Source organism: Gymnogyps californianus, chromosome 3 (assembly GCF_018139145.2).
Source record: "Gymnogyps californianus isolate 813 chromosome 3, ASM1813914v2, whole genome shotgun sequence".
In the NCBI taxonomy this organism is placed as follows: Eukaryota; Metazoa; Chordata; class Aves; order Accipitriformes; family Cathartidae; genus Gymnogyps; species Gymnogyps californianus.
This window is the reverse complement of record NC_059473.1, coordinates 25,904,610-25,931,419: the sequence shown is the minus strand read 5'-3', so window position 1 is coordinate 25,931,419 and position 26,810 is coordinate 25,904,610. Positions and strand designations below refer to the sequence as shown.

At 39.3% G+C, this 26,810-nt stretch overlaps 1 protein-coding gene across 1 annotated transcript in view; it reads right to left on the bottom strand.

The window, feature by feature from the left end:
• KCNH1 (potassium voltage-gated channel subfamily H member 1) overlaps window positions 1–26,810 on the bottom strand; it is a 181,418-nt gene that overhangs the window by 132,700 nt on the left and 21,908 nt on the right. The window contains exons 4-6 of the mRNA XM_050893557.1: window positions 24,160–24,288; window positions 15,419–15,537; window positions 7,682–8,074 (exon numbers count right to left, since the gene is read on the bottom strand). Of these exons, the coding sequence (XP_050749514.1) occupies window positions 7,682–8,074; window positions 15,419–15,537; window positions 24,160–24,288 (641 nt within the window). The remainder of the gene's footprint in view (window positions 1–7,681; window positions 8,075–15,418; window positions 15,538–24,159; window positions 24,289–26,810) is intronic.

Here is a 26,810-nt window from a genome sequence, read left to right as displayed (position 1 = left end):
TCAGTTAAAGGGAGATGCAGGAGACTAAAAGCTAACCATTAAAAGAATGAGAATGAAACAGAACAAAAAAATAAATTAATTATTTATCCAAAAAAGGGAGGCAATGAACCAAATTTATCACTACCATAAGTGACGCAAGAGCCATGGAAAGCACTGCCTGCCTTCTTGACATTTGATTCTGAAGTCAGCTGTGCCGCAGCCTGGCTCTGCCTATCTGCAGTAACATGGCAGCCCTGTCAGGTCATTATTAGGACTTCTCATTACTGTTATTTGCCTCTTCTGATTTACTTAATTAGGTCTGAGAACATGACCTTTCCTACAGATTGCCATAGTTAGCAACCAACAGATGAGATAGCGTTATGCGCACAGGTCAAAATCAATATCTAAACACTCTGGTTACTGCTGTGGTTTTCAGAACTGAAGAAAACAGATCTCTAGACTCACAAAGCGTATTTTAGTCAGACATCTGCAAACTTGGTTAGAATCGAGGGAGAAACAGCAATAATTCATGTATAGGAGCACAGGGCGTGAGAAGAGATGGAAAGGCTGATTTTTCATTTATAAAACTATGTCCATGCTTGCCTTACACACAAACATGCATACTCAGAAAACCAACAAATCCAGGAAACAAAGTCTTTTTTTTTTACTTTGAGAGGAAGAACAAGGATAAAGATAACATGTTAAGTAATCTAAAGAAATCCCACTTTCCACAGTATCAAATAAAAAATTTACCCATGACAGACAGCAATCTGCTTCCCAATGCTTCTGATTCAAAGAAGCCATCAGTTCCAGAAGCTTTTTACTTATCTCAAAGAGGCAAAACACACAAATAAGATTTAGTGTTACTGGCATCTAATACCACTCCATCTTTCCAATTCTAATCCAATCCCTAATATGAAATAGACTATAAAGCAACCATTTAGCTACTCAAATAAATACCCTTTGCCGTCTCATCTGACTTTCTGCCTCAGATCGATAGAAGTATGCTGAACGGGGGAAAAAGAACGGAGTAACTGAACCCCGTCTCTGAAACATGCTTCCCTTTGTATGCAGTGTAAGTATCACTCTAACAGCAGCTTTTTGAAATAATTCAGAATCTAATATATTCAATTAGCTCTCCTTCTTGGACAAAGGCTATCACCATACATTATCACTGAAAATGTAATTCAGCATTTTAATTCTTTTAGCCTTATACAGATTGAATAGCTTATGTAGACTACTATTCTCTCTTTCACAGTATGATAAATCATGTCATGCTTTTCAAAGCTATGAAGAAGTAGCCTTGAAACCCAGTAACACCCTTACTTATCTGTGACTTAGCAAAAAGACTAATCTGAACATTAGTAATGCAGAAGAGGAGTTAATTGGCATCTTAACAGCCACAGCAGAACCTACAGAGTAGGTGTTGGGCAGGGACACAGCAACGCATCCTCCTCTGGTATTCTCTTTTGGGAGGGACTATCCATCAGCAGACAGTGTAGATGTCTCTGAGCCACCAAGGTGTATGAACCTGGGGAAGACCAGGGAAGCAAGCAGAATTTAAATGAACTAAACACCTTACGCAGGCTTACAGCAGAGGAGAGAATTTAACCCTGAATGGGTTAAACGGCATAAGAGCTCTGCAGCACCTATACACAACATCAACACAATTTGGAAAACAGAGGATTTAGGGGGAAAAGTCAGCCTGCCCCTTCAGACGGTAGCATAAAAAAGGCACTTCATCAGTAGCATGGAGGTTGGGTTTTTAAGGAGGGAAGTTAGAAAAACTCATATTTGATTGAAAAAAAAAAAAAATAGGAGGGGGAAGAAAAGAAAAGTAGACAAAGAAGAGACACCCTGACTCAAATCCTCAAGAAACTGTGAACAGTAAGTGCTTCTTTGCCTGCCTGGTTTATATCCTGGCAGTCTGCTTTACCCCAGGAATCTGCTTTACCCCATTTGCATTTCCCCAAATACTCCTTCCACTTACCTGCCTGCCACAGCCCCCTGGGGCCATGCTGCAGTACAGAGGCACCTACAAAAGTCAGACAAGCAGCCCTCCTCCTCCATGACCACCTTTCACTTTCTTTTGCACTCCTCTTCTTCCACAGGTCAAGGCCCCTAAGCTCCTTCTGAAGCTCCCAACACCACCTAGGAGCCACACCAACAAACCCCCCAGCCTTGCTCCAAGGGCCTCTGGCAGGTTACAGCCCAGAGCACACACCTCCCTTGGGCTTTGCCCCATTTCTCAGTGGTCTCTAACAAGGGGACACCCAACCAAGTAAACCTCCACCACCACCACACCTCCCAACCCAAGGCCCATGCTCCAGCCCTCCCACTGCCCCACCTGGGTACAGTAACCCAATTGGTTGATTCTTCCCCAGGAGCACTGGTAAGGAGTCACCCAGTCGAGGGGGTCTCACTAATCCCCTCTCATCTACCTTCATCGTGTCAAAGAACCACAATTTGCTGACATTTCCTCTATGCCTGGATCATAATCTGTGATACTTAGCTGCTTTGTTATAGGCATTACATAGAAAGTAGGTTATGACTACTTTAATTTTAATTAGCCACAGAAAAATCTTCATTCATTACCAGATTTATCAATTGACTCACATGCAAAACACAGTATTGCCTAACTGGACAAATCCAAATAAGAGTGGTGAACTACACACTGTTTCAAACAGATTTCATATTATACAGCTGTTTACAGTTTAAAAGACTTTAAAAATTATATTTTCCAGTTTGCAAAATTCATCTAACTCAAAATCTTTCTTTATAGGCCCCTGTTTATTCCATAAAACTATAAATATGATAATTTGTTCCCTTGCCCCTTATTTCAAGCGAATGGTAAAACGAGTCTAGGGAAGTTGCATGCTTTTCAGTGTAGCTACTTCAGTAATTCCTAGATCCCTAATTTGTATTAGCATGAGAGATTATTCCACTAATAAGGTTTAAATTAATCTATTGCAAAAGTACTAGCTCAGAGAGTTGCCAACAATCTGACCAGCAACACATTCATTTTTTCCTCTCTCAACTCACTGTTTACTTTCCAGCTACACCATGCTCACTTAGCACTAAATAGCTTAATTTACTTCTATTACTTCTGTATTGTGTTTTTTCAGGGACTTTTTTTATCATCATAGATTTTGTCCTTTCAAAGCTGTATATCTTCTTTGCCTACACCCTAGCTTCTCTCTTATTCATCCACTTAAGTGAACACTAGATCATTTATATTGAATACATCTTTCCTGATGATCTTTTACTATGCATTTATTTCTCTTCTACCTCAACTAATAAGAGTGATAGATGGTTCTCAATTTTGCATCAGCCAACAATTGATCATAGTGTTCCGTTCAAATACAGATAGCAATTACTACTACAAACTCCCTATTTCAGAGATTTATATGGTGGTGACATGACTGGATTCCACTCCCACCATGAGATTTCACAACAACAGTGTCACATGTAATAAGTCAAATTTTTTCCAATATAAATTATATTTTATGGTATTATGGCTGAAAACCACAGTAAAAAGTTGCTCAAGCTGACACTGCAAAAATATGCTTCAACTTGCCTTTGGAATTCAAAGTCTTATATTGCATTGTTCTTGGCAAAAATTGTGGAATTTTCTTTAAGCCTGTTTTTTATTAAATCTACTGATTGATGTCTGAACACAAAAAGATAACATTATCCCCCAAAGTAGGTGGTATTTCCTTCGGTGAGGAATAATACTAATTACTGTAAAGGATTACTGACAAATGTTATTGTGATCATTCAAATTCAAAAGAGATTAATACCACATGTGTTAAGGGCTGTGTAAATTTTAGACCAGTATTTTCTTTTCTTAGTCAAACTATACTACAGCATGATGTATTGTCTTAACAGTAGAAAGTTTAAGCCTAGCATTAAGTTGATTCATCAATCAGTGGAATATTTTCTTTTCTTGAAGTTCTATGGCAGGTCAAGAAAGTAATTCGTATTTAACTGTATAATTAGCTTCCCATATAGAAAAGCCAGGAGAAACATTTATAACTTTTCTTTCATTTGGGTAACAACGGAAATTTCTCTACAGCTATTCGTTCCTTTATTTGTTGAATTCTGTTCATGTCTGAATATGAGATACCGTACTGTCACTTTGAGCACAGCACTTGAGATCAGAAGCTTCATACATTCTCATATTTAATTCTATGGCCTTGAACAAAGACATTAATGTTTTTTCTTTCCTCTTCCATCTGTAGAATGTGGCTATTCATACTTAAGTGCCTCTTGTATTAATTGTAGTTATTAATAGTTGTATTGATTAATAGTTAATGAATTCAAATTATTTTTGTGGACAGAAATATTCTCAACCATGCAGAGAGGAAACTGGAATTTCAATTATATTAAAAAATGTGAATTGAAAATACACTAATGTTCCAAACTGCAACAAACCCAAAGAATTTTGAAATTGCCTGAAAAACACAGAAGTCACACTCAATTTTGTTTCAAGAAAATATTTTCCATTATATCTTATAATGGAATAATGAAGTAAATTGCAAAACAAAAAGTTACTTCAAAACAGAAAAAAAATCCAATATCAGAATTTTTTAAAATGAGTATCTGCTTGTCAAAAATATTGATCAAGTCTAGTTTCGTATATTATAATTAATCTTATATTGGTGGATCACTTTAAAGATGACAAAAATGGTTTCACTATTAATCTGTCAAGAGCTAAGTGATGGGACAGTCCCAAAATTACCCAGAGCCAAAAGAGCCTCAACAACCTATACACACAGCTTTTTACTTGTTCAGCTCCAGGTCCTGTGTCCCTTGCAAATCAATTCGTCTCCATCACAGTAATTACGGTATTCTTAAAAACAAATTGACTTGTCAAGTTAGTTCCTCCATGACATCCTCAGTGTCTTCAGTGAAATGTCTTCAGTGAAATGTCACGAATGACAGCAGGCAGAAAAAACAGTGAGCTTCCACGTGCCCCGGTCCCCCTTCACTATAGGGACTGCAACAAAGCCAGGATTCTATTTCCTGCTGTTTAAAATCATATATGGAAAACATCAAAACAGGAAAATAGCAATTAATATTCTTCATCTCATTTTATCACCACTGCTGACACTGGGTATCATTTAATCTCTGACAATTTTTTAAAGAGTATTCACATTAGGACTAAAAAAAAAAAAATCCCTGCAGCAGCCATGGCCGCCTACTAACTCCAGTCTCATGGCTCCAAGGGATTCCCTTTAGCAAAATCAAAGTGACACATATATAACAATCCAGTTTGGCTACTTGTAACTTAGGCAGCTGACTTAATCAAGTGTGAAGTAGTATGGTGTGTAATCCAGGGTGAGAGACAGGTAAAATTTAAACCAGCAAGTTTGAAAGAAAGGGATTTGACCCACAAGGGAATGCTCTACACAACAGAGAAGAAGATATAAGGCGAAGCCTTTCTACTTTCAAGACTCCTTGAATGTGGCTTTTTTTTTTTCCCCCCTTCTTTAATAAAAGGTTCTCTTTCTCTCTACAGGCAGTTCATGAAACAGTGATCAGCATATACTGCCCTAAAACTCCACCTGATGTGCACTACGTTATTCTGCTGGCACTGCTGGCAAAGCCCCTCAGGTCCTGTAAACAAGTCTATGAGCCCTTAATAGAAGTACAGCAATTTACACCAGTAGAAACTCTGCTCTAATGACTCTACAATGATTTATACCAGCTAGATGTCAGAACCCACCAGGGGAAATAGAGACGAACAGTCTTGAAAGGACAGCATCAAGAAAAATGTTTTTTTCCTTGCACACGATAGCTAGAATTACTAAAACTAACACTGTTATACTGATTAAGGAGACTGTTGAAGAGCCATAGGAAAACTGAAGTACCAATCAGCTTCTCATTGTTACAAGGCAACACCGAGACGGAGAACCTGGAGAAATTCAAACTCACACAACAAGAATTTCTCTGCAGAATTGCTACCATGAGTCTGAGAGCGCCTGTGCTCAGCTCAAGGGCTGCCACAGCCACTGGTATAGACATTGTCCTCGGGGATGTTCTGTAGGTCACATCACCAGTCTACAGTTATGAAATGTTCCTCCGGCAAAATCATCAGCAGGTTGCTACTATCTGCAGTGGGTGAGAAAAGCTTCCTTGCTTTTTTTTGGTCTCTTGCCCCCTTTTTTTTTTTAAAAACTCTTTCAGTCTAAATGTCAGAAACTGACACATGGCCACTCCTTCCATTGCTTTATCAGTGCCACAGCAAAGTAATATGTGAAAGCCCTGCAGAGTAATCTGCGGCCTGGGTCCTTTTTATGACAAACAAATATTTAAGGACAGGTGTCTCAAGGCTTCTTTGCTTTATCTCATTTGTGTTATTTCAGTCTGTAGCTTTATATAAAATGAAAACCTCTCTAGGGAATTAAATATCAAACAACATCATGTTTTTTCCACTACATTCAATAATTTGCCTACTTGTCCTCAAGTCATTGAGGAAAATACTTTAAATACTTCAAATTTGATAAAAACCCGTGTAGTATATTTTTACAAAAGTAATGTGATTTTATGTTTTTACCCAGATATTTCACTTGGCATACTTTTCTTTTAATAGCTAGGTTGTCCATTATAACATGGACATATTTTAAAGGAACTCATAAAAATTAAATTATACAGGCTAAAAATTAAATACTAAGCACTGATGAGATGTGTATGTATGTTACAGGTTTAGTATGTGTCACAGATAAATACAGACACATAATTAGTTGATGGTACAGATTTTATAACATGTAATTAGAAAGCAGACTGCTGGAATCCTCTAAGATTTTATTAACAATTCATTAACTCTCTGAACTATTTAGGCATGGAACCTTAATATATTTAGTTTAGGAATATTTTCTTGGCAGCCTGATCCAGTAGGAGAACAAGCAGTTAAAACAGAGTAGTATTGTGGTTTTAAGTGTCTGAATGTTAGTTCTTTTGCTGGCTTGTGACCTGTTCCCAAAGAAATGAGCAAGAATTAAGGAGGAGTCTAGATTTCCAGATTTCTCCCTATCCTTTCGTCTAATTATGGAATTACCAAACAAGCATCAAAACAGCATCTTCAATTGCTTCACCTTCCTCTAAAACCACTGTTGCCAAACAGTGCTGCATGGATCACCAGATACCCACACAGTACTTTCCGGTGGTCTAAGAAGATTTAGTGAGTCACTGCCTGCCTCTTTGCCACCTGCTATATTGTATTAGAAGCAGCTGAGAAAAGTGTATTATACTTCCCAATTGTTCATGTGAAGAATTGCCAGTAGCGGACATACCCTGTTCAGTCAACGGTGAAAGCAAGAGAACCCTGCCCCAAGAAACTATCCTGACACACCAGTTCAAGCTATTCATGGTAAGTCAGATGAAGCAGTTTTCCTCAGTGCTGTACAGAGGTTCTGCTGTCTGCTTCTGCCTGTCCTCCTGAACTCTGAGGATGTAGAATGAAGGCAAATAAACACAGACTTCTGACACCAAAAACCTCAGCCTCTCCCAGTGCAGTTAAAGATGGACCCTTCTGGCTAGGACTCATAACCAAACTTCTGTATGCACTGAGGGCAGCTACTAGAGACATATGTACACTAATTCCATATATTTAAAAGCATACATTTCTTTCTTCTCTCCCCCACCTCCCCCCAACCATTAAGTAATAATTAATGGGTGGAAGTGGAACTCGTATACTGACCTCATCGACATTCTCAAATGCATTGATGACATCATACGGCAAGCATGAGAGCAGATCGATCACAAACCAGGTCTTCAAGTAATTCATGCGAATCAGCTTTGGGTCAGAGATCACCTCTCCTGCTGGCCCCACAAAGGTGGTATGGAAATTAAGCACAATGTCTACCAAAAAAATTACATCTACAATGCTGTCGACTACTAGCCATGCCACATTGTTCTGTTTGGTTTTAAAGGAGACATTGTAAGGGACCAAAATAGCAGTGTAAAAGGTTAAAATCAAGATGATCCAATCCCAGGTAGTCTTGAAAACGCAATAATGCAAAATTATATGCGGTGGAGTCTTTGGTGCCTCTTGTTTGTACTGTGGGAGGATTTCAGAGCCCAGCTGCAATACCTGTAGTCACAGAGATTTCAGGAGAAAAAGAAAACATGCTTAATTTTTTAACGTTATTTTTCACATTGTAGATTCTCAGCCTTAGTACAACAGTTGATAAAAATACATGTCCATTAACTCCTTTTCTCACCACCAAATGGTAAGCAAGTCAGGATAAGTATCCTGTTAAACAAATCAGCATCAACCTAAGAACAGTTGTTGTTTCTTTTAATGCCATGAATTATTTTTTGACACTAAGCCTAATGTGCTGGGTCTCCAAGACATATAGAGAAGAGACAGCTCCTTCAGCAGTCTAAATAGACAAGACAGATAAATGATGGGAAGGAAAGCAGCTGCAAATAGAAATCAATGTCAAAACCAGGAACAATACCACAACTTCTGAGTTCCAGTCCAGCACCGGGACCACATTGTTTTTCAACATTGTCTATTTAACTCTTCACTGTACTGTATCTGAAATAGTCTTATACTACAATCTATCATGAATGCACGGGCCTTTGTTCCTCTTCTCTGGGCTGTGCAGGACCAAAGCCCATGGATAAATATCATTAGCCTCAATAAACTCATTTTGAACTTTAACTTTTCACTGAGAGAAGATTAGTGTCTTCACTATCTGACGGTGTACAGTCGAGTTACAATGCAGTTAGGTCTGAATTCAAAGAAGTGCTACAGCAAAAGATGATCTGTCAGCATGTGTTTTAAGCCCTGGACCTCAAGCTGAGCACATGCTCCAAGTGTTTTGCATAACTGCAATTTCGATCCATGCTGCCCATTTTAAGTCTACTGTCTCCAGTTCTGCATACTAGTGCAAAAAGAGCATGATCATGTATTTAATTCTTGGGAACTAAAGTTTCTTTTACATACCTATGAACAAGAATGTGTTTGTTTATATCTATGGATATACATGAGGGTGAAACCAACATGAAGGACCTGTCTCCAAATAAAGACAAGTTAAATTTTAAAAATGAAATTTACCCTGAATGAGTTATGGGTGAAAACTGAAAGGAAGATGGAGGTTTGCTCCAGTGAGATGTGTTTGCTAATGCCAAACTCATAGAACCTGTGAGAACTATTTAGGAGCACGGTTTCTTTTTCACATTTATTTACACGTAGTTCAGAGCAATAGGGAGCAGAGAAGGAAATTAAATGGCCACCTTCTCAGGGAAAAGATCAGACAACATAGCTATAATAGGAGGATGTCTTCCTTTCATGCTCCTTATCTCAGCTTTTTTAACGTCACTTATTTAGACATGGATTTTTATCTGCAGGCTTTTCTGAGTGCTTTTTATTATTCTTTTTTTGTGAACTGGTGGGCTTTTTTCCAACAGATTAAGCCAAAGGGGACAAAAGAAAACAATCAGCTACAAGAGTCCTACTTGGACAAAACAGCCTCAGATCAAGTTCCCTGCTGCTTTGAACCTCACATAATCACTTACTCTTGTGCACAACAGGGGTCAGACACTGTCGGATCACAGTCCCTTGCACAAGTGTAAATGACAATGGGAGTGCAAGCCTGCTGACTTTGAGCCCAGTACGTTCTCCAGAAGAGAAGCAGCATGACCCGCTCCGAGAGACCTGCATGTTAGCACAGAGGCATCAACAGTTGGGAAAAAAATAAGAGGACTTAGTATTTTTGTTTCACTGAGTTTCTAGTATGACAGCAAAGAGGGAAAAGGAACATTTTCCCCTAAGTTGAACCCCTGCAGACCAAACTAGGACTTAGACATGTCTGCAGTCTTAAGTACTCTGCCACTCCTGACCCTGATTTGCACAGGTTCTCTGTACTACAAAAAAAAAGTAAAAAAAAAAAAAAAGTTGCCTTGTGGTGAGAGGAGCTGGAAGCAGCACAATACAGAAGCAGTTTGTTCTCTGCAGGAGGCACTGGCCAGCCAATGCAGTCCCCAGAAGTCACTGGTAGCGACTAGAATAGGCATAGGTTGTGTACTGAGTTAGTATGTGTACTCAGAGCAGCATTCCCTTCAGGGCTTGTTTGCAGTCCCAGCGACAAATGTTAGGATGTGTTTTCTCAACAAAAGCTCTAGCCCAAGATCAATATTGCAAATACCTCCTGCTCTCCCTTTTGAGCATCGCAGCTGTACCTGAATCAGGTGGAAAGCACTGAGCTGCTACTGGCTTTTATGATGATTTGCATGAGTAGCAGCTCTAACATAAGATTCCAAGCCTGAAACATGCTTCACTGGGCAAGGAGATTCCTCTCCAATATCCACTCACTGGAATAACTGATCAGCAAAACCAAACACTTTCTATCATGTAGTAACATTTTTCAGTCAGTTTACTGTATTTCAGTTCTAATGCTGAGATCTTACTACCGTGGGGAGATTGTATCACTCCTTAAATGCAGGATGAAAACATAATTGCTTCTTTTGCAATCACATGTCTCCTAGAGCTCATTTTTTTAGCCTCTGATACTATATGAAGAAGTCAAATATTTTGGTAATCATTCTAATCAGCACAGGAATCTCAATCATGAAACACTGAAAAAAATAATTTTGTTAGTTCTTGATCGATTGATTCTTATACATACATAAGTTCTAGGCTGAGAATTGTATAATGCACTCCATTTTGGCCACTTCTGATCTCTTTGTACTCCAAGAACTTGTGGAAATTTTGCATCATCCAAACTAAAGTTACTGGAAAATGTACTGATGTATTCCCATATACCTGAATAATAGGAACAAAGGCAAGAACAATCTCTGTTTGGCAATAAAGAAGGGGCCAAATTATGGTGTCCGTTATTTTTTCTGCAAATCAAAAAAAATTACAGTAAAGCCAGTGGAACTGCAGGGATGTAAAACTGAACTGAATGCAAAGAGAAACAGACTTCTAGTTTCAACTCGTTAAGAAAATAAACAACTTTGCTGCTTCAGTGTTTTAAAATGCCATCACCAAGCACAAAGCACTCTCCCTTAGCTTGTTTGAGATTCAAGGGCTACAGCACAGGAAAATAAAAGGATTGATGTCTTCTTCCCTTTTTATTTAGAAAGTAAATGTACTCTAAACTATCTGAATGGCTAGGGACCTTATAAGTCTTTTGAACTTCTGTTACCACCTTGGAGTCTCTGGTTAAGCTCTACCAATGGCTATTTAAAGTGACCAGGGGCCACAGCTTTATCTGGTCTCCAGTGGAAGAAGGTGCACCAGCAGTGTGGGTGTGAATCTCGAAAGGAGGGGCAGGGACAGGGCAGGAGATGGGCATCAAGGAATGACGTAGGGATATCAATCACTCGCAAGGTAGGGAAAGCCGCCTGCAGCAAGCCTGAGGTGTCTCCAGTCTTTTGTTTGGGTGGAGTGGGGATGACAAGTTCTAGCCCTGGCTCCCTCTCACTACATCACTAATGCATGTCTTGTAAAACCACTCCATCTTGCTGGCGTTGCTAGAGAGATGAACTGTCATTTCACAGCTTGAGATGGAAGAAGGACACTGTCCCAGCTCATGCTACCTCTCCCGGGAAAGGCAACTTGCTTTACAGATTGACAAAGGTCTTCCAGCCTCCAGGACTGCCAGCCAAGAACTTTCAAAGGCACCAAATTCTTCTTTTCATTGAAGGAAGAGAAAAACGCCTATAACAAAGCTTAATTATCTCAAAGAACAAGCATGTGCTTTTAGCATTAAGTACAACAAGAGAGCTCAGTGCTGTACAGAAATAATGGAAGGAGGTCCACAGAGCTTAGTGCTAAAGCTCTAGGTTCTGTCAGGTTGCTGCACTGGAAGTTAGGAGAGCTCTTTTCTCCACTTTTCACACCAAGGGCCACACACAGTTTATTTCTTCACCATCCTTCCAGACACACGCACCACCCCTGGGTCATCTGGAGGTTAAGAGCTATAAACCCACTCTCTCTGCACCGTATAGCAAAGCCAGGCAGATCCAAAGAGAAGTACCTTCTGCCCTATTCCAAGGTGCTCTTGCTGCACTCCGGCCTCAAGGGAGAGTAGTGCCAACCTGAGACACAATATTTGCTGAAGCAGTCAGGTGTGGTTACCCGCCCACATCAACTAACTAGATTCAAACTGCTTGTAAAGGTACTTCTCCTGGAGAGGAAAAAAAAAACCCAAGACATGAATATAAAAGTAATCATGAAAAAAATGTACACAACTATATGAACTGATATGCTGAGCTTCCACCCATGTGCACTGAACAAATATTTCATTACTATCATTTTCTAAATAACTGAAACAGCCCTGGTTTTGGAAGATTTTTCTCTATTATGCAGTTATACCATAGTAAAAGAAATATTTGTTTCAGAAAGTTATTAATGAAAGTATTATTCCAATTACTTATGATTCATCAGCCACTACAGTTGTATTATCTGCGTTTATTATTTGTGGTAATGATGCATGATGTTTTAATAGCTCTCTAAAGCCGGAGAATATTATTTCAAGAGCAGAAATGACAAATTTCATCATGGGTTTCACAAGGCTGTGTTCATTTTTTTTAACATAACGAAATAAAAAAAATTTTATCCTAGATTTGTTAAAAAATGGTGAATATATCACCAGTCAGGACTCATAAAAGTGCATCAACAAGTGGTTACAATGATTTATTTATTTTTAAGACTGCATGACTGGGGAAAAAAAAACCACACAAACAATCATTCTTTTTCAGCTTAATCTCTCCCTTTTGTGTTTTCAGCTGCACATATTTGCTTTCTCTTACTCTCCCTTGCTTTTGTTTTCACAGGCACCCACACAAATTGCTCCCAAGCCAAGGGCTAGGTGCTAAGCCTCAACTTGAAGTAGATTTTAATGGCAGTTATAAGTCCCTGGTAAACAAAGTTTACAAAAAAAAATGGCAGAAGTTCCGTTATTAAGCTGTGCTGCTAAGCACCATTATAATTTTTCTGCTTTTATTTCTCATAACTATCGCATTTTTTAAATTATGACACGATCTTCTTTACCCAGAACTGCCTGGTAAATATACAGAATACATCAGCTAACATCACAGGTGCAGAGGACACATGTATTATGCAGTGACCAGGAAGAATGGTTCCTACAATCAGCTCCTTGGTGATAAAGCCACAGAAATTTATCAACTACTTTACACTCTTATTGCAAAACTTACTCTCAGAGTTACCTAACACTCTTACATTAATTGCATAATTAATTTAAGGAGTTTTCATCTGACTGCTATTAAAGAAGTCAGGCTGAAAAAAAAAAAAAACCTACACATACTGGCAAAAGTCAGAGACTGAGGCTTAACAGACACTGCTTGTATTATCCATGGTCTGTGGATAAAACAAAGTAGGTTGTCACTAACACCTTTCTTAAACTAATATTTCATAAACAATAAAAGAAATTGTAAGCTTTTGTGGCAGGGTCCTGTTTCGTGTTTGTACAACACCTTGCCCCACTCAGGTTCTAGGACACAACTGGCTCCTCAGATATTCAAAAATATAAGTGATAAAGAACTAAGAGCAACACAAATAATATTCCAATAAATGAAGAGCCTTCTCAAGCAAACAAGATTGATGTGAAATGCCATAGTGAGTAGGAAAAGAAAAACAACAAATTTTAATTTGAACTTAAGATTTCAAATAGGCTACTGCAGAGACGAAGGAAAAAAAAAAAAAGATTTGAAAATACAACAGGGAACAGTTAGAGATCCCATGTTCAATAGTATCGAGAGATCTTTCCAGAATAAGAAGCCTGGCACCCCACATGTCTTCAAAGGAAGAAAAGTAGGCTTGTCTGTATGATTATCTGCACTCCGCTTTTCTCTAGTGTAGTTCTATTGACTTAAGTGGAATTATGGCAGATATACAACAAGGCACCTAGCATCACAGTTGGGGCTAATGTTCTTTTTAAAATAATGACTGCAATATTCAGTCAGCTATTAAAGAAACTCATTTCAGACATGTAAACTATACACTTGCCCTTTATTATTTGTAATGAATCAACTGGCTGTGCCAGTTAGAATACTTGCAAAGACTTGTTGAGCACATTGGCTTGCAAGAAGTTTCAGTAATGTGTAGTCACTTAGGTCCAGACTGAGGTTCACTGAGCCAAACAGAATAACCTCAGACCCTTGGCCTTACATTCTACTGCCTACATTTTAGCATGAACTAAAATTCAAGGGTAGACATCTAAAGAGAAGAAAGGATTATTTTATGCTAAGCCTTGAGTAGGATTAGGAGGGAGACTATTCCAAATTCCAGGACACTAAAGCAACCTTAGGGTGATAATCACATGGTATTCCTAGAGTACAGTGTCCATATCAATGTCTGCCCCTCCCCTGTGCTAGTATGATCTATGTTATTTCTGTACTTCTAACAGAAATCAGTTTTCCATTCTTGAGTGCATCCGTATTAAATACTGAATAGGTAAGCTCCTTTCCATGGGAATTTCATCGTCACATGTGATAATAGTACAGGCCTGGGCAGGAGTTGTTTATTTTGCATAGAAACTAAGACATATACAGGGCAAAATTAAGAGAGTACTGACTATATGGAGACCCATGGAACCCATCAATGGCTTACACCTCCAGCTACAGAGGAAGATTAAGAATTATTGACAAGAGTCACAGCTGCTGCCATGGCATTCACAGCAATAGGTGAAACAGGAGTGCCATGCTGTCATTAACACCATATCAAGACTTCCCCTAAGCTGTTTTAACACCAGGGAGACCCCACTACTGGCCCAGGAGACAGCTACAGGAAACTTGGGACAGTCTCTCCCCCTCGTGGCGAAAGCCCTAAAACCCTAAGTACTTCACGGAGCCTTCTCTGCCTGGAGCTTTTCTCAAAACTTTGAGAGTCTACTTAAATCACAAGGTTTCATTTTCCTAATCTGTCTGCAGTGTTGCTTGTGGCATCTTACAGCTGTTCTGTCCATAAAACCAGTAACTCAAACATACATTTTAACCAGTTTGTAAAGCAGGATTGGGATCCCACTGAAAAAGAACTAGACATAAACGAATGCAGAGAACAACCGTGTCAAGGATTCTCCAGAATTCCCTTCTGTACTAGCCTGAGTTTCTCTCACATCAGTTTTACACAAGTGAATAGTCCAAGATCCTACTAACATTGAGATCCTCAGAAGAATGGAAACTCAGCCAGAAAGTATTATTTTAATAATAATGCCATTATAAGACTTTGCTGAGATATGGAACACAACACTGCAATTAGGTTACATGAAGTCTTTTGGACACCTGTTTCCATTCCACTGTCACGGAACACATTTCACAGCACGTGTCATATTCTGAGCTCCCATGCCAGCACCAGGCTTCAGATTCCCAGGGGAAGGGAACAGTACTTGGCTCACGCAGAGACAACATACCCACAAAGGCTAAAAACATTTCTTTACAGTCTTTCAGGGAAAGAAAACGTTACCTCAGCAAGTCGCGAATGCTTGTGAACGTTCTCTCCTTTCTGCACGCTCGGAGCAAGCTGCTGCAGCACACCTCGGCTGCTTGTGAGGGCACGGGTCAAGCGAGCAAACTTTCCCCAACCTTGAGAAAATATGCAAGATTATATACATTACCAAAAAAAGCTGCAAGTGTACCACATAAAGCCTCTCATAACAAAAACAAACAAACAAACAAAGAAAACAAAAAAAACCAACAAACAACCCACCACCAAAACAAAACAAAAAAACCCTCACCCAAAAACTTAAACCAGAGCAATCTGCTTTAATACTGACCACAAGGGAGTATAACTGAACCAAGTACCAGATAAAAGCAAGTCACAAAATAGGTGTCAGGGTGGTAAAGTAATAAAACCCATGACTGCAGTGACTTTGTATTCAATGGCTCCGCAAGAGTGCTGTTACATGAACTGCATCTTTTGTAAGGATAAATGTCCACTTTACAATCATCTTCTATTAAATCCAATGGCCAGATTTGGATCTCACAGCACTGCAGAAGACACTCCAGACTAATCAAGATGTAAGACTAGAATCACGCACATCGAAAATTACAGTTGCCTGTAACAGAAGTGAATCTGGCCTCAGATGTATCAAGCATAGATCTGGCATAAGCAGAGAAATATACATAAGATACTAAAAGCAGAGCAGACACAGCAAAACAAAATCATTCATTTTATCCTCTCTAAAAAAAAGGGGGAAATATACAAATAGATTTTCTCAAAGTCTAATAAAACATGTAGCAGCTTCTGGCAGAGAAGCCATATGCTGAATTTTAATTCAGAATTTTTTTTACAGTCATTTCAAATACCCCTCAAAATAGAAGACCTTGAATGACAGTCACAAGAGCTAGTTACAGCTATAACCTTTATGAGCAGTACTTTGCCGTAACAGAAAGTCAGGCAGAGTATACATCTGGACATTTTTGGTACACTGAAAGGAAAGTATCAGTGCATTTAGTCCCAATCTTGAAAAATGCTAGCACCACCTGGGAACTGTTGAGCAGTCTCACTTCCTACTCCAACTGAGGATGCTTAGCACTTTGCAGATTCAGTTCTTAATGAGAACCTGGTTCTGGAAAAAGTTCCCTCCACATTATGGTTTTATCATCAAAAGAAATGATACTATTAGCAGTGACTGTTTTTAAACCAGTCTGAAGTTTAGCCTGCAAGTGATCCACGACAAGTACAGGAATATGAGTAGTTAAAATACTGCCCAGTACTTTGAACATATCCTTGCTCGACATCTCACTTTGATGGATTTTGCAGGAACATATTTGGTAATTTGAGAGGTGAGCACAAAAAAAAAATAAACAAATTACATGGATCCGGTATTGAACAAGATCTTCCAGGGCAGACCTGAAAAGAGAGTTTAGCATTTTCTCCTTTATAAATATGCAAAACGGTGCATTTATTAAAGGGAAGGACCAAATTCATCAGACCTCTCCAAAATCAAGAATAAAACTGAATATTTTCTTATTCCTTAAAACACGTTTTAAAGCAAGTCTGTCACTGGTAATTTAATAGCCAAGTTGAGTAGAATTAGCCAACACTTTCAGGCAATATCCAGCAACAAGTAGATTGACTGATTTCCATCCAGGAAGCCAGATCTTTCCTGAAAAACCCATGTAAGATTAGCTACTATACTAAAGGACTATTTCTCAGAGAAATAAATCAACAGGACAGAACCTCAAGTGAGGTCAGTTTGTATCTGTTATAAACCTGACCCAAAGCACTTGATTTCTCACGATACATTTCCATGGAGGGTGGTGGGTTTTGGGGGGTTTGGGGTTTTTTTAAAGATACATTTATAAAGAGTATTCTTTCTCTACCGTACAGGAAGAAATCCAACTACAATTGATAAGCTAAGGCCTGAAAGCCTTATTGCCTTCTGAGTAAAGCCAGTAGAGGTTAAAAGAATGGATCAGGTGGGAGAAATCATTCTTAATGGCTAATCTTCAGCCTTTGTAAAGCCAACACAGCTACAGCAATTTACCCCAACCTAGAACTTTGCTTTTGCGGAACTTACATGCCAGCACCACTATGTTTTCTTCCTGTTTTACGGGACCGTGGGAGAAGGCCACCAGCACCGGTATATTTCCAGTGATATAAATCCAGACTGAGGAGGCCCGAGGGGGGGGTTGTTCCAGGAGGATGTATAGGATAGCCCCATTTCCCAGCCGCGGGAGGCGGGTGCCCGGGGAGCGGGCGGTACGGCGGCGCAGCGGGAGCCGCCGCCCTCGGTGCTGGCCATGGTGCTGAAGCGAGGCCGCGCCGCGCCGCGCCGGCTGCAGCCGAGCAGGGCTCGTTCGCAAACGGCAGCCCTGACGACAAACAAAAAAAGACGACAGAGTTCGAGCGTCACACGAGAACTCGAAATCTGCCTCCCTTACCTGACACATAATGTTTTTAATGCCAGCTAACACAGACAGCCCCTTTTACTAACTCAAAACAGACTGATGGGTAGGGCGCTTTCCTGGAAGATTCAAGATTTGGTTCAAAATCCGAGGACAAACTTTGAGTGTGTGTTTTCTTCCTGCCATCCAGTTTTCTAAGAATTGGGCTATTCAGACATAAACAGAGAGAGGAGGAAAATGAAGCACCTCACCTGAGCTTTCTTGCACAAAAGCACCACCAGATATCTCTGTGGCATCATTTGTGGCTATGAATGCTGAGCACCTTCTGGTACCTCCCCCTCTTCCCAAGAGTCATCTCCTTTTGAAAGGTACAGCTTAACCCATTCCTCTGTCCTCAGCATCCCCTATAAGCACCTCCCCTGCCCTACATGTTGCAAATCTCATTTGTGGGTGCCTAAATGGTACGCGAAAGAACTGTTCCCACGAACATTACATCTCTCAACATATACTCCAAACTCTGACCTAAAAACAATATAACTGTTTGTTATAGGCAAGAGACTGTGTCAAGAGGCAGGGCTTTTTAGCTTGGTTTTTTGAACCTGTGCCGATCTGAAAATGGCAGGCTGGGAGTACATACCCTAATTCTCTCCATACATTGGGTACAGCACATGGGAGCCCAGCTTGGAGTTGCACATGTCACTGTGTGATGGTATGCCTAAAACCAGGCACTGAATCACTGTGCAAATGTCCCAGGTGTATGAATCTCATCTTTAGGACAGAACACTCTCCTCCTCGTATTGTCTTTTTTTTTTTCCTAATGAAAGGAAGATAAAAATGTGGGAAATTCGAAGTATAATTATAGTAGACCTGCAGATTGCGGCGCAGGAAAAAGAAAACGAAAATGAGAGAGAATGCCAGTACTAATCCTATTGAATGATAACGTCTCCAATACTGCTTGAAAAGACAGCAGTACCTGTTGAATTTATTGCAATTTTTCCTCCAGAAGCCTAAGGACAGACACAGCCTACAGCAAGTCAGATATTTATCCAGTGAAGACAGGTCAAATAATGGACTTAAGCCACAGGAGAGAACATAAACATTAAATTCTAAGGGTCATGGAGCTGATTACAGGAAGAAGATGAAGCTTTCCCAGACAAGAAACTAAGTTTCAGAATGGTGTAAGAATATATTGATGTTAGTCCTGCTAGGACAGGGGGACCAGATGATATGAATTAGGAGTTCTCTTTCAACACAAGCAGTTGGCATATCCCTACATCCATTCTTTTCCTCTAGAAATAGAGAAAATATAAATTAATGAAATCTAATGACCCTAGGTGATTCTCATACAGGTGTATATATTCCTCAAAGAGAAAGAGCTCACATAGCAGAGAAGACAGCTTGGAATTCAGGAACCAAACATAAAGCTGGATGCCAGCCCCATGGTTATGCTTGCCTGTGCCTCTGTCTTTGATTCTAACCCATTTTTATCATTGTTTGGTCTCCTTTTTCAGTTCTGCAGAAAACATCATGCAGGGACAAAGCAATGAGATGGCACTAAAACATCTCCAGCTTCAAAAGGATGAAGAGCCTTCAAGATTAACAGCACTGATTTCAGCTGTCCCGCATTTCATGATGCTCTTTCGGTTTTCCACCATTTCATTGCAAAAAGCTGAATAGAAACTCCTTCTGAAAACACCCAAGAAGACAAGATGCCTACAACAGGGACAAAAGCTGTCCCAGAGCTTTGTTTCATGGGGAAACATGGCATTGAAATACACCTTTGTGATGTGATACTTAACTCATCAAGACTTCTGTTCTTTAAGGGATGAAGCTTCATTTAACAATGCTCTTAAGTTGAAGAAAACAATTTTCTGTATTTTGAGGTAAGCATGATCTGTTGATACGCAATCCAAAACAACATTTATTCTTTATTTGTAGGTAGTTATTTGTTTCCTGCTACTCTCCTCAATTGATCATGACGACTCGTAAATTCAAACATTAGGAACTGTGGCAGTTACAGAACCCTTGTTATCAAGTTGCTGATCCACGACTTACATAATCCCTAGAGTTAGAACAAGGAGCCATTGTCTGCTAGAGAATAAGCTCATTTGGTCATGGGTCTGTTGTTCACACAGAACCGTGTAAATGCGAGTAAATCAGGATTCTAGCAGTTCTTGCCTCCACTCAAACCACCTTTGTTTTCTTGCACATCAAAGATCCCTGCTTACATCCATCATGCCTCTCTGCAGTCTTAATGCTCCTTCCCTTTGAAACTTCATGACTAAACTGTCTTATTTTTCCATCTGGACTGGGAAAGCATACCTAAGTTTTTTTAATATACTCACCACTTCCCTTTCATTTGTTTCCTTTTTTAAGAAAACATTTCGTCTAGATGAAAGTAGAGTATAAGTTAATCAAAATATTTCAAACACTGGCTCTGCTCATATAAATACATCTTTAAAAACAGAACAAAAAATTAGACAGCAACAAAAAAACCAGAACAAAAAGGAAAAAAGAAACACTTGGAGATTTTCCTGAATTAAGATGAAGAATGCAATCAAAATAGTATTTTTTTGTGTAGCCCTGCTTGTGATGCAAAGAACAGCTTAGCTGCAAAATGAAATAAAGCTTCTTCTGCAGAGGAGATGATAACTGATGATTGCTACAAAGCACAGGAGGTTACAATAGCTAGGAGGCTAACAATCATTCTCCTATACAATTCAGTGATGTTGAATTTGATCACCTTTTTGTATAAAAACAAAATATCAAACGCAAAAATTAGGATCCAAAGCATGATTTCCAAACTTTTATAAAGCAGCATAGATGCATCTGAATATGTTCACATTGTATTCATACAAGCAAAACCTGTTCAGGCAAACTTCTTACTAGCTACTCAGAGTGCAGGCACAGATTCTGTTTGTCTGCACAAATTATTGTTTTCATAAAGTGATGCATTCCACTTTATACACTATTCTCAAACATCTCATATTTGGTGTGTCAGATCTCAAACCAAAAAAAGACATATACAGACAAAATGCATGAATTCCAAATATAGCATATACTCTAAAATTCAGCTAAGAAGGTGACCTATCACTTCACAAGCCAAATTTAGCTATGCTATAGCTTGATTTTGCCTACTTCTATTCAAGTAAACCTATTTTTTCCTGATTTTTTTAAAGGAGCTAGCATACAGGGAAGAGTGGAAAGAGGCTGTTTAAAAATATTATATCATCAACATCACTAACACACTATTTTTAAGTTGTTTTATTTAGAATGCACTATTTTTAGAGCTGCTGCATTTAAAAGCAAATTTACTTAACTTCTATGGCAGTCATAAGATAAACATCTTCTAAATTATCTGAATCAATTAACAAAGACTACAATTAGAAGTCTACTTTTTACATGACTTTAGAAATATTTTTTTGTTTCATCTATTCTGATGTCTGATATTATTAATAAAAAAATTATTAAGAATGAAAAATAGTACTGGGACCTTCTATCTGAGACACCTTCGGATAAAAGATGCCTATTCATTTTTGTGTACAAGTCAAAACATCGGTCATTAGAGCTCAACACTTTTCGCTCTAGGAGTCACTACATCATTTGCAGCTGAACAATCATGCTTGGAATTGCCAATAAGTGATAGAAAACTAAGATATACCACAGCTAAGCAGGCTTAGCCTGACAGATTAGTTGCTCTTTAAATTGATCATGTTCTTGTACTACGTAATGTTTTTCTCTACATAGACATACAGGCATTGATTTTGAAAAACTTAAATACTTTACGCTATGCCACTCTGCAACTATGCAAATAGCACATATGTTAATAAAATATCTGCATTTGCAGGCAGCCTATTACATATTAAGTGGTCATATGCACAGGAACCTGATTTCACATATAAAAATAGTAAAAAAAGTAGTTGATAAAAGCTGATTGAAGGTGAAAGAAGGAAAAATAATTGATTTAGCAATCCATTTTCAATTGTTTCAATTAAACAATAAATCTCCAAGTTCACAGTTTTAGGTTTTCAGATTGGGAGTTCATTTGGTTTTAGTATATGAGAAACTTTCTATGAAAATTGCTATCCTTCAAAAGCATGCTACAAAATTCCTATGTAATATTGTACACGGTGCAAAGAATATGCCTTCTTCAAAGCTCAGGTCTGCAAAAGCAATGATTCTTAGAAGAAGCTAATACAATTTTACCATTTTTAGATCTTCCAAAAATGTTCTTCCCCTCTTCCCCACCACTACAGACAATTGTCTGACACTCCATACCTGCCTTTTTATCCCCCTCACAGTATACAATTGCACAATGAGATCTAATATTAAAGACATGGTCACGCATGTAAAATTCTTTAATTGTTTGACAAATCAGCTGCTCTTTTCCAAGAAATTGCTCATCTAGCCATCAAGTGACTGATACAATATCACCTCCTGAGATGCATGCAACAAAATTCCAAAGCTAGCCTACAGCAAGTAACTTACAGAAGAAAGAAAGGCGTAGGGGATAAATTAAGGATTAGAACAGAATGTGCAGTTTCATTTATATCATGTTTGATTTGTGTATACAGCAACAGAGAACTCTTTACCAGCATGAAACTGGTGCAACTTCATTAATTTTAGGAGAACAGTTGTTTAGAAACAGTATTTGGAAGACTCATTTCGTGCATGAACCCTTCTGTGCACAAAGTCATAGCACTCAGGGAAGGAGTACAGAGCTGTCAATCGGTGGCATCTAAATAATACATCCAGTTCTTCTGTCTGCAACTTTTGTTAGTCACTTAGCCGGTTTCCATGGGCCAGATAAAGAAATTTTGCTTATCATCTTAACTCCTCTGCAAGTTGGTGCACTTATATGTAGGTTTAGTGCCTATATTTCTTTAGATATGGAACTGCTAAGAATTACCGTGATCACTGTAAGAGCAGCATGATTTCAAGATCCAAAGGAGTTTTTTAAAATTAGCCCTCCTTCAACATACTTCTCTTGAAGAAAAAAAAAAAAAAAGTTACAGCATTTCCTTGTGTTGAAAATGAGAGACAAACTCTTTTCACAAGATGCCTATCACTATCACATTAAGGATCTTCCGTGAAAGCAAAGAGGAAAGACACAGCTACTACCCCTGACTGAAAGTCCTGCTTATCAACTGACTAAATGAAGCAAGGGCCTTCACTCCCAGCAAATAAATGAGAGACAGCTTTACTGCATCATGCTGATTTATATTTGCTGTCAGTCCTCATCAGGATACAGTGAAGACCACTAGGCGGGGAGAAAAAATACTGTAGACCCAACCTTTCTGACAAGATACATTTTTTAGTTTTATTAAAGCAATGAAGAACCAAAAAATAGCATTAAAAAGAGAAAAAAAAATAACCCACGTAGCCTGGAAGAGCGTATGTTTGTCAAGGTTGTACTTCCTTTTTCATGGTAACAGGTGTTTCCACTTTGAGAAACTATGTTTTTAAAGAATAACATTTTGAGCATAAACGTAAATCAGTTCACCTTCACAGTGAGTTTCCTGTTTAATTTAATACTACAAATATTATTAAATACTACAAAAATGCAAACAACAGGAGAACTTACGTCTTTTTTTACCCCAGAGGACGCAAGTCTCTGTAATTCTCCATATGGGTACAAAAGGTCTATTTCTGACAGCATCTGAACCTGAGTGCAAGTTTATGCTGCTGTCACAGCAGAGTTTGCTTCCAGGTTTCCAGGGTGTAACTCAGCAAAGGGTTAACAGCAAAACACAGCAATGTTACCTCACTCACCAGGACAGCTTAAACCTGATGCAACCTAAGATGACGGGAATCTCTTCACATATGTTAAAGGAAACTAGTCCAAAACTTTAACATAAGGAATCCCATAATAACAGTAAGTAACATCAAGCCAGGCAGAATGAAATAATTCAGATCTTTGCTAGACTCAGACAGGGTTAATTCCTCAGTTTTTGCATACAGCATCATGCACAATTTGTACAGGGCCCAAGACCCTTCAGTACCCTCTGACATCAAAGAGGCTGTTTAGCAACATTGTGACTCCTTGAAGGCTATGCTGGAGTGTGGATTAATAATGAATTTAAAAGGAAGAGCAGCACCTATTTGCTAAGTAAACTCTGCTTCCTGAAGCACTTGGGGGTTTCATTAGCAATGACCCTTTCCAGTACAGGCCAGAGCCAATTTGCTTAAGAAACCAGCAACCATTCCTTGCATAAATGCAGTCCCCGGTGGCATAGCTGCAAGCTATTTTAACATCTGATTCTTTGGCTTTGGTATTTAAAGGACTTCAGCTCTTTCAAGACCAGGGCAAACAAACAGAAGCAGCATAAATGTATAATTGTGAAAAAGACAAACCTTTACATGAATCATCCTCAATGGGCTGCTTGAAAGCCGTTATGTCATTGAAAGTGCAAAGAAATAAAACCACTTTATCCTGCTCATTTCGAATTGGAGCAATTTTCACAAAGAACCAGACAGGTGTTCCTGGAAACAAACATATCAAAAAGTTGGTCAATGGTAGGCAGAACAGTAAATGTGCTAGTTTAGATGTTTACACTTCAAAATCAGCCATCTGTAAATGTTACTTTAATGTTGGGTTTTTTCCAAGCACCTATTAGGAAAAATGACAAAGCAGCTGACAAGAGTGTTAGTTCTCTGCTCTGCCTCTGATTAGCTTTTTAATCTTCAGGAACCACGCACTATTTCTGGGCTTCATCTACAAAGTGAATACTTGAACTTATGAAGTGCTTTGTGATCTCCTGAAAGAAGAGTCCCATGTACATGCAAAGGGTGCACACAACAGAGTCTTGCTGGTTCTGTGCAGGACTTGAGAACAGGCCAACTGTGCGTAGACCATGACCATAATACAGAGTTTCAACTCAAGAGCATGACCAGTTTGGTTGACCTTATACTTCTCTGCAAACAGGGAGCACCATCCCCTAACAACTACATCAGTGTATGCTCAGCTTCAAGAGCCAGGCTCTGGGAGCTCTGGTCTAGCCTGCAAATCGTCCCATGCAAGGGAAATCCTTTGCAAGCTGCCTTTCAGCTTGTCTTGTCCTGAGCCTGCTCACAATCACTCTACTGTGAAGCAACACTCCACTGAATTCAGGAGAGAGCAAGCCATCAGGAGCAGATCATGGGCTGTCGATGGGAGTAAGTTGTACTGCATAAAACTGTACTTTTCTAATTACTGCAGTAGATAAACTACTAATGAAAACTGCTTGAGAGATTAGAGCCCGCACATCACAGAAAAAGATGATCCCAGATGATGACCCTTCAGATGCTGCTGTCAATTTTCCTTGACATCTATCCACACACATCACCTTGAGGAGAGAAACTGTCAGTCAGCCCTGCCTTTCTGTATTTCTGGCAGTTCTGCTGAGGCTGCTGAAAAGACCCTAGTGATAGCAATGAAGTTCAATGTAACAAGATGGTGTCTACTGCTCTCATTTCACAGGACTCACCACACTGATTTTAGTGATATTTGAGTATAAGCTGATTGGAGGGCTCAGAACAAAGCTGTTGGCTCCTGTATGCCATAACATGGCCTCCTTGAAGGCACCATTTTTTAGTCTGCAGTCTTAACTTTGGTCATAAAAAGATGACTCCTTCTCCAGGGTCACCAGGCCTGGGCTTGCAGGGAGCTTGTACATGAGTTTTCAGACTGTCCCTACACCCTCAATGATGATGAAAAAACTCGCCATTGCTTTTGCGGGCATAAGCAGTAAGAGCCGAAGAAAGGAGCCAGGCTTGCTTGCTATGAGCAACGTTTCTCTTGAGTGTCCCTTGTGAGCTATGTTTGGAGAGAAGGGTCTACATACCAGGGGCCAACGTAAGACATAAAAATCAGCAGGATTTTGACCATCTGGGAAAGCCAGAACAAACAGCACCACACGTTAATTTTTGTCACTCATGCAGGAAAGTCTGTTTTAGAAAGGGTGATCTTAGAAGACTATTTCTTTTTTTTTTTCCTCGATCACAGGACCCTCCTCTAGGCTAGAGATCAGATTCTCTTTCACCTGAATTGCTCAGTATTTTAACATGAGTACTACATGGTGTATTTCCTGTAATAGTTAGTTATAACAAGGGCCACTTGTGCTTCTTGACTGTCAAAGGGTCACAAGGAAACCTCAGGTAGTTCACAAGTTACTGTTCGGCAAAGCAAGCAAAGGCAGCTTTTTTTCCAACTATGTTAATATAACAGAGGCTGTTGCTACCAGTGCCTCACCTGGCTGTTTCCCAGCCTCTGTGCTTAGCAATCTTTTCTGGCCACAGAAAGCCAGGGCATCTCCAAGACCCATGGACAACTTCCATAAATGAAGTTCAATTCCTAAGGCTCCCACTGTGCCTGCATAGCACAGGCAGTTTCAAACCCTGGCTGAGGTTCCATGCCATATGTACAGCCACCTCTATAAACAGCAGGGTATATGATGCATGGAGGCCTCTGCTCAAAAAGCAGAGAAATCCAGATGGAATCACTGATGGCCATTTCTGGAGCATGCCTGCATGGCAGAAAGTATTCAGGGGTCAATATATATATTTTTTTTTAGAGAGTTAGCATTCCTGAACAGCTCCTTCCAATAAAGTATGAGCAAACAAAAATGCTAAATGCAAGAAAAGATTCTGCAAAGTAACTGTGCCAGTAAAATCATCACTAACTTGCTAATGAGCTTAGAAGACACTGCCACAAAGCAGCCAACAGCAATTTTCAAGACAGTAACACCCTTTACACCACCCTTTCTCAGGAGCTCCTAAAATTGCCTGTCTCCATTTCTTCTTGCCTACTTGTTTTTCCCATCTTCACATATGAACTATTCTGAGGCTGATCAACTCCGTATCTTGCTTTTACACAGACTCCTTGGTGACTAATTGCTTTTTATTTTACCCACTTCAACACCCTTCACTAACACTGCAACTTTTTAATCAGCCAGGATTTCCATCTACATGCACTTGCTTTTTTGATTAGGGATTTTTTTCCCCTCCTCAAAAATACTTTGTATTGT